General features: G+C 49.2%; 1 protein-coding gene across 1 annotated transcript in view; it reads right to left on the bottom strand.

Annotated features, from left to right (window-relative positions):
* Positions 1 to 12,293, bottom strand: part of LOC144493944 (dynein axonemal heavy chain 8-like) — a 1,661,706-nt gene that overhangs the window by 1,612,184 nt on the left and 37,229 nt on the right. Inside the window, exons 4-5 of the mRNA XM_078213521.1 lie at positions 10,220 to 10,371; positions 8,254 to 8,443 (exon numbers count right to left, since the gene is read on the bottom strand). Of these exons, the coding sequence (XP_078069647.1) occupies positions 8,254 to 8,443; positions 10,220 to 10,371 (342 nt within the window). The remainder of the gene's footprint in view (positions 1 to 8,253; positions 8,444 to 10,219; positions 10,372 to 12,293) is intronic.

The raw sequence follows: 12,293 nt of genomic DNA, 5'->3' as shown, positions 1-12,293 counted from the left end.
TAACACACCCAAAATCCTGCCGCTGCAATCGGAGCCTCCAACTGCGCATGGGCAAAAAAAAAATGATAGAATGCTGCTCCCCTGCCACATCCCTCCTGGGCTGGATAATGCCTCCCCCTGGCCCTCACAAACATTGCCCCACCCCCACAACATTACTGACCCCCTGAACCATCCATCCAACCGCCACCCAGACTGATCGTGGCCCCCTCCCCCGACCGATCTCAAGCAGAGTGACAGCGGACCCCGCCTTCACCCCCACCAAACTCAGGCAGAGCGATCTCCCCCTCCTCCTTGCCTCCCACCGATCTCAGGCAGAGAGATCCCCCTCCCCTCCCCCCGATCTCAGGCAGAGATCCCCCCTCCCACTTTCCCCACCGATCACAGGCAGAGAGATCACCCCTCCCCATACTGACCTCAGGCAGAGCGATCCCCCCTCGCCTCTCCCCACACAGATCTCAGGCAGAGTGATTCCCCCTCCTCCCACTCCAGACCCTCCTGCACAAGGCCCAAATATCCTCCTGATTCCGATGGCTGTATGACACCTCCCTCTCCCTCCCCTGTCCCCAATAATAGAGGCATTGATCCACCACTCACCCCCATCAGCACACCTCAAGTGCTCACTTGCCTTCCCCTCACTGCTAACAAGCAAACTGCATGTGACTTGCTGGAATGTTCTGTCAAACTACCTGCAGCTGATCTGCCCTAACGAGGGGCAGCTCCAGAAAAACCCTAAGGATGGACAAGCAGCAGGCAGCGCAGGAAAAAATGAGCACATGACCAGCCTCCCGATTTACTGAGGGTGACCTCAGGAGGCTGCTGGATGTGGCAGAGGCGAGGTGCGACACCCTCTTCCCCCCAGGAAGATGCAGACCCGGGGGGCTGCTGGCAATACGGCCTGGGAGGCAGTTGCCGCTTTGGTTAGTGCCATGGCACTGGCTCCAAGAAGAGGGAAGCAGTGCCGCAAGAAGGTCAATGACCTCATCCGGGCAGCAAGGATGAGTGCTTAACCTCATCTAGCATCTTCCCCCAAATCGCCCCCAGATCCTCGCATTCCCAGCACCCTGCATGCTCCCAAGCACCTCCTTCCTATCCCCACCCAAGAGTAGCACTGTGCTTGCCCTCTAAGGACCACCACCTGATACTCTGCAGGAGTCACGCCATCGTTTCTTTCATGGCTCCTTCCGTCTCCACAGGAGAAGACCGACCATAACACCAGACAGAGGGCGTGAAGACAGGGGGTGGTGAGCAGGTCCTCAACCTCTTTGAAGAGGCATTTTGGAGCTGTCCAGGGAAGGGGAGATGCGGGCTTTCAGTGACAGCATGGTTGGGCTGGAGTCAAGAAGTGAGCACCTGTCAATCCTCCACTGAATTTGAGGCAATTTCTAGGGGGCATGGGTTTTGGGTGCGAGAGGCAAGATTTAAAGATGATGTACGAGGCATGTTTATTTGCACAGAGAGTGTGGTGGGTGCCTGGAACTCGATGCCGGGGGAGGTCACAGTGGCAGATACAAGAGTCACCTTTAAGGGGCATCTTTACAGCTACGTGAATGGGATGGGAATAGAGGCATAAGGGTAGGGAGTTACAATTCAGATGGGCAATTTGGTCGCTGTAGGCTTGGAGGGCTGAAAGGCCTGTTCCGATGATGTAATCTACTTTGTGTTTTGTTCTATATTCAATGGAGAAATGTGAATCAAGTTTTTTGCATCCCGAATTCCTCTCCCTCCCTTGCACTTAACCTTGTGTCCAGTGTTGCAGGGACAGATCCGGATGCCCGGGGCCATCAGGCATCGTGGCCCCCACTGTGGCACCCACCCATCCTACTCCAGACAGCTCAGATGAGTCCTCGGAGGATATGGGTGAAGGGACTTCTGAGGGTGGCACCGTTTTGGCGTCAGCTTCCATTTTGCAGTTCATATATCCCAGATATTGACATGTCAGTGAGTCCAGTTAGTTGTGAGCCTTCTGGGTCACTCTGGTGAGCATGACACATCTGCTGATGTACATCAGGTGGAGGAGAGAACGTCCGAGGCCTCTGGTGCGCAGGGGCCTGCCGGAGGCGAGGACTCAGCTGGCCCCAGGCTACATGCTGGGCCTCTGAGATCACTTTTCCCTCAGCTGCTGGAGATGCAGCATCTGAGCCAGGGAATGCAGGAAGGGCGATGGCCACACTGGACTTACTGCGAGCTGTTGGGAGGAGTCCCAAATCAGTTATTGCCTGTCTTGCGTGGTTCCCAGGCCAACGCTGCAAGGATGGCGTCCGCAGAGGAAAGCCTGGGACACGGAATTCTCTCCATGAATGGCAGGTTCCAAGCGATGGCCGAGTCACAGCAGGTCACAGTGGAGTCCCAGAGGGCCACGGCCGAGTCACAGTGGGCCACAGGATCCTTGAGGTTTTGCGGCCCATGGCTGACAGGTTCGAGAGCTTGCAGAAGATCCAGCGGGACAGCACTAAGACGCAGCGGGCTACAACAGCAGCCCTTAAGAGCGTGGCCCAGTCGCAGAGGGTCTTGGCTGAGGAGCATTTGCTGCGGCCATTGGCAGGTGGCCCTCGATTCAGGTGGCCATCGCAGAGGGCTCTATACCATGGGTAGGACGCAGGGAGTCCTCCAGGACTGGCAGGGCTCGGTGACGCCGAAGCTTCTGAAGCTCACTGCAGAAGTACCGCTGAATCATGGAGTGACCCAGGGGCCCACAAAAACCCCAAGGGAGGAGGAAGGGTTCCAGTCCATGCCAGGGCCTTCCAGCCAGGAGACTGTGGCTGTGGCTGCACCTTCTGACTCCCCCCTTCCTGACACCAGGGCATCTCAGGGGCAGCAGGGTGAAGAGGGTGTCATAGAAATGTCCCAAATACCTGGAAGTCGGCCAGAGCCCTCAAAGTCCAGAGCCTCCAAAGGACGCCTGTCACATGCATCACAGGCAACGGGGCGAGGTAGACAGCTGGCCCCCTCCACTTCTAATGTACATTCTGGGGATACACTGAGACATAGTGAAAGGCACATAAGGTTAGGAAGTTGTAGTTGCACTAAAATGACGGATGAAGGACTGCACTAGTTAGATCTTTAAGCACCTTAAAGTTTTCCGTTCACACATTTTTATGTTAGAGCTTATTATTTAAACACTTTATTGTAATCATTAAATGTTTTTTCACCACACACCTGTGACTAATTTGTCTCAGATTTGTCTTGAACAGGAATCGTCTTCCATTGGCGATCGCCGAAGGGATGCTTCATGTTGATGTCAGTTGGGGAGGCCACTCAATGCTGTGTCACTGAGAAAATTAGGTCATTGGTTCCCCAGAACCCATGAGCGATTCCCTCCCCTCCCCCACCTCACCTGCCCCAGGGCCCTGTTTCAGGTCCCTTACGCACTACACAGACGCGGGCCCAGGTGCCAGAGCGCATGCAGAGCTCAGGTAGGAGTCAGACTAATTTGCACCAGAGCACATCATAATGGTGCTTAGTGAGTCAACATCACCCTCCTGCCTGCCAAAGAAATTCACTAACACAGCGTACCCAGGTCCACCACTCTGGTGTGACGATGTTGCAAGAGATAGAAGGACTTTGGGAGGGGGGGGAGCGCGTGGAATGGAACCCACAGACACAAACCCCTAGCGGCTGAACCGTCTGGTGATCACAGCCTCCCGAACCCCCCTCCCATGCCTCATTCGAGCTGCCAACCCTCCAGTGCCTTGGTGATGTTGCTCGGCATGCTCCTCCTCTTCTTTCTCCTCCTCCTCTTCTTCCTCCTCCTGCTGGGCGGCCTCCTCTCCAGCAACGCCGGCTAGTTAGTTTCAATGTCCTCCTCCTCCAATAGGTCACCTCTCTGCTGTGCCAGGTTGTGAAGGGCACAGCACACCACCGTAATGCAGGAAGAGATCAGAGGGCTGTATTGTAGGGCCCTGCCAGAGCAGTCCAGGCACCAGAATTGCATTTTGAGGAGCCCTATGTACCTCGTCCACTATCGCGTGGGTGGCTACATGGGCCTCATTATAGCGGATCTCCACCTCAGTCACAGGCCTCCGCACAGGCATCATTAGCCATGTCTGAAGCAGGTAACCCATATCGCCCACGAGCCACCCCCGCAGCCTCCGGAATGTCAGAGTTCCTGAGAATGAAGCTGTCATGCACAATGCCAGGGTATCTCGCGCAGACGTGCATAATGTTCGTATTGTGGTCACACACCAGTTGGACATTCAAGGAGTGAAACCCCTTTCCGTTGACAAATCTTCGTGGATTTTGCAATGGGGCCTTGAGGGCGATGTGGTGCAGTTGATGGCCCCCTGTACATTAGGCATCCCTGCAATGGCAGCGAACACTGCAGCCCGGGCGTCCTGCTGGGCCGAGTCCAGGTTAAATTTGATGTACTACCCAGCCCAAGCATACAGGGCTTCCGTGACCTGCTTGACACAGGTGTGCACAGCTGATTGGGAAATGCCACATACATCTCCGCTAGCGGTCTGGAAGGAGCCAGTTGCATAAAAGTTCAGAGCGGCCATCAATTTGACAGCCACCGAGAGTGAGTCCTGCAGCAGGTGGCACATGTGTTGCACTGTCTCCTTTCAGAGGCGGAGCCATCAACGGCACATGGTGTTCGATATCTGTTCAAGTGACACCCGTGCACAGAACTGCCGGGGTCTCCACTCCCTCCTTCTCCTGCGAGGAGGGAGTGGGGACCCTTTGGGCAAATAGTGGCCATTTCCCACCTCTGGTGGTTGTCTTCTGCAAGTGGTAAGGCCTGGGCTTCCTGTGTGTGCAATTCTTCCTCCTATTCCTCTTCCTAAGCTTCAGCAGCAACCAAAAGAACAGCAAGATCAATCAGTTACATCGCAAAAGCCATCTTGTCACTCAGAAGGGCGGGGGGGGAGGTGGGTAGGGGGTTGGAGATGGAGAGGAACACATGTCGAGGTTAAGGAATGCTGCTTGCCCCAAGCCCAGCAACGGTCACTGTCCATACTGCCCATTCCCCCACCCACATGCTCCCCAGAATCACACCTCCCAGAAAAGTTTAGAGGCTGCAGCAGTGCAATTTGCAAGGGCTTTGTGCACATCCTTCATCCAGCAGCATCCACAAGACCCGAGGTCAGTGCTGAAACCCGAGTCCGTGCTGCAAATCGGACATCGGACACCCTGCTGAGCAACAGCTCCTCACCCCCGCAGAGCCCCTACCAACCCGAGAAACAAAATGGCCACAATAAAAGGAACCCGGTAAGCAGCAGAGAGCCATCAGACGCTAGGCACTTACCTCCTTACTAACAGTGATGACTTCAGCCAGGCTAATGAGGTTGGCTTGCTAGAGTATGAACTATCTGATGAGTCTTAAGTCTCGGCTTGTGGCACAATGTTAGTGCATCTGACTTCAGAGCCAAAGGTTGTGTGTTCAAATCACGTCAGACTCATGGAGCTTTTCTGCGTCTGTCTTTGGATTTTGATTGTTTGCGTTTGCTCCCGAAATGACAAATCTCAAAACCATGATTAAAAAATATTGAAAAGAAATACCTGATGAGTCTTAATTGATGGTTAAATCAGGGAGCCTCATGCTCCCTATTTAAAGCAGGTGTGTCAGACTCCCAGCAACATTCAGCAGGAAACAACTGGAGAGCTGGCTGTGTAGAGATGTATGGTGTAAATAAAGTAACTTGGTGACGGGACTTTCGCCTCCGTGGAGTTATTACACTAACCTTCACTGATGGTGCGCCCGAATCGGACTTTTATGGAGCATGTCTGTTTTAGATAGATAGATAGAGCAGTACAGCACAGTACAGGTACCTCGGCCCTCGATGTTGTGCCGAGCTTAGTCCAAAACCAAGATCAAGCTATCCCACTCCCTATCATTCTGGTGTGCTCCATGTGCCTATCCAGTAACCGCTTGAAAGTTCCTAAAGTGTCTGACTCCACTATCACAGCAGGCAGTCCATTCCACACCCCAACCACTCTCTGAGTAAAGAACCTACCTCGGACATCCCTCCTATATCTCCCACCATGAACCTTATAGTTATGCCCCCTAGTAACAGCTACATCCACCCGAGGAAATAGTCTCTGAACGTCCACTCTATCTATCCCCCTCATCATCTTATAAACCTCGATTAAGTCGCCTCTCATCCTCCTCCGCTCTAAAGAGAAAAGCCCTAGCTCCCTCGACCTTTCCTCATAAGACCTACCCTCCAAACCAGGCAGCATCCTGGTAAATCTCTTCTGCACTCTCTCCAATGCTTCCACATCCTTCTTATAGTGAGGTGACCAGAACTGCACACAATATTCCAAATGTGGTCTCACCAAGGTCCTGTACAGTTGCAGCATAACCCACGGCTCTTAAACTCCAACCCCCTGTTAATAAACGCTAACACACTATGGGCCTTCTTCACGGCTCTATCCACTTGAGTGGCAACCTTCAGAGATCTGTGGATATGAACCCCAAGATCTCTCTGCTCCTCGACATTCCTCAGAACCCTGCCATTGACCCTGTAATCCGCATTCACATTTGTCCTACCAAAATGAATCACCTCGCACTTATCAGGGTTAAACTCCATCTGCCATTTTTCGGCTCAGCTCTGCATCCTATCAATGTCTCTTTGCAGCCTACAACAGCCCTCCACCTCATCCACTACTCCACCAATCTTGGTGTCATCAGCAAATTTACTGACCCACCCTTCAGCGCCCCCCTCCAAGTCATTGATAAAAATCACAAATAGCCGAGGACCCAGCACTGATCCCTGTGGTACACCGTTGGTAACTGGTCTCCAGTCCTTTTTTTAGCTCATTCCTTGCTACCTTGTAACCCTCAAGTGACCCAACAGAACCTTGTTTTCTCATCCCTACATACACTTCCTTGTTTGCGCCGATTCCGGATGGGTGAATGCAGTGGTAAAGGGGGAAGTGCCGGTAAAGTTGGACATGCAGCCCATTAAGTCAATTGAAATGTATGCAAATGCATTTAACTGGCCGTCGCAACTATTTCGGGTGCGGTCCCGATCGTGGCCATTTTCAGGCCTTGGTAAAGGGGGAACCGGTGTGGAGGCGGGTGCGGATCGCACTTCTCGCCTCACTGCTGACTTTACCAACTCGATGGTAAAACCTCAATGGGCGCAACTCAATGGAAAAATCGGGCCCTAAGTATCACAAAAGCCAATTTTTCCAGCGCCCTGCGCGATTTTCCCACACTGTCAATTTTTTTGACAGTCAGGAGTTTCATACCGGTGGGGGAGAAGTGGGGGGTGCAGAGCCTAAACCCACCAATCCTGTCAGAAAGGCCGGCAGAAGATTGTTCAGGGCCCAGTGCACAGGCGCACCGATCTCCCAGTACACCAGGGAATCCTGTTCACCTTCCCCCCACAGAAATGGCCGGCCTTCAGGCTCTCACCTCACCAGCCCACCCGCCCCCAACTGCTGCCTCTGGCCTTTCACGCCATCCTCTGATCATCAGGTCCCCGATCGCCGGCCCCCAAATCGGAGACCACCTGATCCGCAGCCCCGACTTCTGATTGCTGGTCCCCCGATTACTCACCCCAACTCACAATCGCCGCTGCCCCCCCCATCCCAATCGTTGTACCTTGATTGCTGGCCCCAACCCCGATCACCGGCCTCAATCCCTGATCGCTTGACTCCCCCACTTCCTTCCCATCCTACCGACATCCCCTGCCCTCCCCATCAGACCCTGGCCCCATCAGGCCCCGCCCCCTTGGCCCTGCCTGGTGCCTGGTGGGCAGTGCCAGGGTGATAAGTGGGCACTGCCAGAGTGCCAGACTGGCACTGCCCAAAGGGCACTGCCTGCCTGTGTCCCCGACCTTCTTGCGGGGCTTCAAAGGCCTCTGCTCCCACCGACATGGACATCACATCCGGTTGGCAAGACCATCTGTGATTCTCGCCGGTTAGGACATGCACAGGTGAGGTCGGAAAGCGAAGTGAACACAGACTATTACATCCCGGGCTCACTGATAACATTTCAATGATCTTATAAATATTTAAATTAGCCCCATGCCCTTCCCGAGCACGAGGCTGATTACGCTGGCAAAACTGGCCTAGGAGGATTGCGAATGGCCCGACGCCAGGAGTGGTTTGCATTTTTCGTCTCCGACTCATATTTCCCGCTCTGCTACGCTACTTGACCTGTGCAACAGGGCAGAAAAATCCCACCCATAATCTATACCACTACTGGCTTCTGATTCAATCGTAAAATCATGAACATTAATTTAGTGTTTAAATAAAAGCCAGAATGTATAAAATGCTCTGACTGATTTAACTGTTAAAATTCCTTACCATTTAGAAAAGTGATATATCTGCGAATAGTATCTTTGAAAGCTTTCTTCTCTCTATCCCCATGTATTGATTGATTAAGTGCTCCCCATTTTTCAGATGTGGAAATAGCTGGCATAAAAATATTTTTCAGCAATTTCGCGGTTCCAGTAAGAAGTCCATCAGTACTATCCAGGACACAAAAGCATACCTCCTGCAAGAAGGTGTAAGATTAAACTAAATGTAAGTATTATTGAAACTAGTAATTCCTCAGTTTATTGTCTATGTCACTAAACAACTAAAATTAATGATTATACAAAAAAATCAAAATTCTGCAGGGCTGAAATTAAAAGAGAACATTCTACAACTACTTATCAGAACACTGGTGAAAAGATTCTGGCTGAACCAAATAACTCTTTTCCTCTGTCCACAAATTTCCACAAATGCTGCCAGACTGACTGAGGATTTTCAACATTTTCGGTTTTTAATTAAAGATTATCTACCAGGTAAATTTATTGAGATTCTATGAAGCTGAAGCTGAGGCATCCAGCATTCAATGGTATGATTCTGGTCAGTCAAGATCATGGGTGTAGAAAAATATAAAAACTTAAATTTGTATGGAACTGTTATGGTGTACAGTTGTGATAAGTACAGTTTTTTAACAACGGCTTTAAAGATTTTGTTTTAATTATAAACTTTGGACCAAGTTTAAGGATGGTTTCAAAATGGCTCCAAGCTATAAGGCATAATAATGGATTTAAGGCGGGATTCCAGGAGGACAAAAGACAATCCTAATTTACTTTTGGTTCTCGTCCAGAGGATGACTTTTGTTAATGCCAGGACAAAAACAAAGAACCACGGATGGGAGAAACACTGTTTAAAGTCTTGCTGCCTTATTTGGGTAATGCCCTGGCATTTTGTCATGTGATGAAAGTTGCCCATCTGCAAAAAAATCATTGAAAAGAGCACATCCAGAGAACCATCTTGAAGAAACTTCAATCCAGAAAGACAAAAAAAGGCATTAAAAAAAAGACAGGTCTACTGTAAAGTAATTAGGTATCTGAAAGAACCAAACCTGATGAAATTTTCCCTCTTGCCTGTAAACCTGATTCCATCTCGCTAGTTAAGATGTTAAACCAGCCTTCAAAATGAAAGACATTGGAGCTGCAGAGACAACTCTACAACCTCAAGACTCTCACTTCAGACAACACAAAACCTTGACTTATGGACTAATCTTAATTGATGTCGTTAAATTTTGGCTTATCTTAATTTGTAACTAAATCTTTGGGGGTGATCATACTTATTGTCCCACTAGTCAATGGGTGGGGTGAGTCGGTAAGATCACAAGAGAGGCAAAAATTCAGGTTCATGCCCAATTTCTCACCTCTCGCGATCTTACTGACACCATAGGGGAGGTGGACAGGCAGACAATCGAGATCGGGGTGATGCTACGTATTCTGCAACCAGTGATCGACCAGGATTTGGGGTCGGTCCATGTTGCGGGGGAAGGAATCAGCCATGGAGGCTAGCGATAGAGGGTCGGTGATCAGCCGCGAAGGCCAGCAATATTCAGGGGAGGAGGCAGCAGCAGATGTCCCTGTTCTGTACTGTTGCATGGAACAAAGTGATCTGCACAGGCATGATTGTGTTCTCGGTTGTGCTCTTGGAGCTGCCAGCTTTCGGACAGCTTAGGCTCTGCCACTCCCCCGCTTGCGAAAAACAGAACTTGCTTCATTTTTTGCTCAGAGTGTGGTAAGATTGGATTTTTAACTCGCCCAAAAAAATGGGTGCAATTCTCTCCCTTTCTCATTTCTCTATTACTGAATTGCAACCAAGAGGCTCAAACATGCTTTACTCCCTTGAAACCTAATACAACTGCACTCTCTCTAACTTGGTTGTTTTACTGTCTGATGCCGTGTCCTTATTCTGCTTTATAGAGCAATTTAAAGAGCAAAAATTATTTATCAGATAAATAAATATTACATCATACCTCTTGAATATTTTTTCCTGTGATCGCTATGTCATTTTTGTACCGCACAAAGAACAAGCACAGACCATTAAGGCACACACTGGATAAAGTGCCCAAAAATAATCTCATAATTGTGGATCCTTTTGCAACTCCAGCAATAATTCGTCCACTTTCTAAAAATAGTAAATTATTCAAAACATTAGCCAGAGTGTATTCTTTGTAAAATGTATTCTTAATGATACAGCATTACAAATCAGGATAGCATGTAAACTCCGATTTTCCTTGGCAGGTTGAGCAAAATCAGAACATAATAAATAGAAACAAGAGTAGGCCATATGGCATGTTGAACATTTGGTACAATCAGAGCTGATCTTCTGCCTCAACTTCACTTTCCTGCCCTTCCCCATATCCCTTGATTTCCTGGGATATCAAGAATCTATCCAGGCTTAAATATTCTCAGTAATGCAGCAATCCACAGCCCCATGGTTCTTGCCAAGCCCATTTAGAATCTTGAATGCTTCATCTCCCATCTTTATCTTCAGAGAGTATTGGCCCATGTTACTTAAAGAACAAAGAAAAATACATCACAGGAACAGACCCTTTGGCCTTCTAGGCCTAGTGCCCTAAATAAACTTAAATAAAAAGCTTCTCCCCTTACTCGGTCTGTATCCCTCCCATCCAGATGCCACTTAAATGTTGCTAATGTGCCTGCTTCCACCACATCCTCTGGCAGTGCGTTCCAGGCACCCACCACATTCTGCGTGAAAAACTTCCCCTGCACATCTCCCATAAACGTTCCCCCTCTCACCTTGAACCTGTGCCCCTATGTAATTGACACTTCCATCCTGAGAAAAAGTCTCTGACTATCCACCCTCTCTATGCCTCTCATAATTTTGCAGACCACTATCAGGTCTCACCTTCTGTCTTTCCAGTGAAAACAATCTGAGTTTATTCAACCTCTCCTTATAGTCATCACCCTCAAGACCAGGCAACATCCTGGTGAACCTTCTTTGCACTCTTTCCGAAGCTTCCACTTCCTTCTGGTAGTGTGCCGATCAGAACTGCATGCAATACTCCAAATGTGGCCTAAACACGGTTTTATATACCTGCAACCCAATTTCCCAACTCTTGTACTCAATGCCCTGGCTGATGAAGGCAAGCATGCCATATGCCTTCTTAATCATCTTGGCCACCTGTGTTGCCACTTTTAGGGAATTGTGGACCTGCATGCCCAGGTCCCTTTGGATGTTAATGTTTCTAAGGGTTCTGCCATTTACGGTTTAATTCACACCAAAATTTGATCCTCCAAAATACATCACCTCGCATTTGTCCGGATTAAACTCCATCTGCCATTTCTGTGGCCAAGTCTCCAATCTATCTATACCCTGTTGTATCCTTTGACAATCGCCGCCACTATCAGCAACTCCACCAATCTTTGCGTCATCCGCAAACTTACTAATCAGATCATCCACATTGTCTACCAGATCATTTATGTATACTACCAGCAACAAAGGTCCCAGCACTGATCCCAGCAGAACACCACTAGCTACAAATCTTCATTCTGAAAAATACCCTTCCACCGCTACTCACTGTCTTCTATAAAAAAAACAGTTCTGTATCCATCTAGCCAGTTCACCCCGAATCTCTTGTGATTTTAGTTTTTGTACCAGTCTGCCATGTGCAACCTTGTCAAACGCCTTACGAAAGTCCATATAAACTACATCCAAAGCCCTTCCCTCATCAATTATCTTTATCACCTCTTCAAAAAACTCAATCAAGTTTGTGAGACATGACCTTTCCCATACAAAACAATGCTGCCTGTCACTAGCTAGTCCATTTTGTTCCATATGTGCATATATCCTGTCCCTCAGTATCTTCATCCAATTCAAGAAAAACATCTTCCCTGCTGCCATCAGATTTTTGAATGTATCGACCTCGCATTAAGTTGATCTTTCTCTACACCCTAGCTATGAATGTAACACTACATTTTGCACTCCCTCCATTCCGTCTCTATGTATGGCATGTTTATCTGTACAGCACGCAAGAAACAAAACTTTTCACTGTCTACTCATCTGTGTGACAATAATAAATCAAA

The sequence above is a fragment of the Mustelus asterias genome, chromosome 5 (assembly GCF_964213995.1).
Source record: "Mustelus asterias chromosome 5, sMusAst1.hap1.1, whole genome shotgun sequence".
Classification (NCBI taxonomy): Eukaryota; Metazoa; Chordata; class Chondrichthyes; order Carcharhiniformes; family Triakidae; genus Mustelus; species Mustelus asterias.
This window is presented reverse-complemented; position numbering and strand designations above follow the sequence as displayed.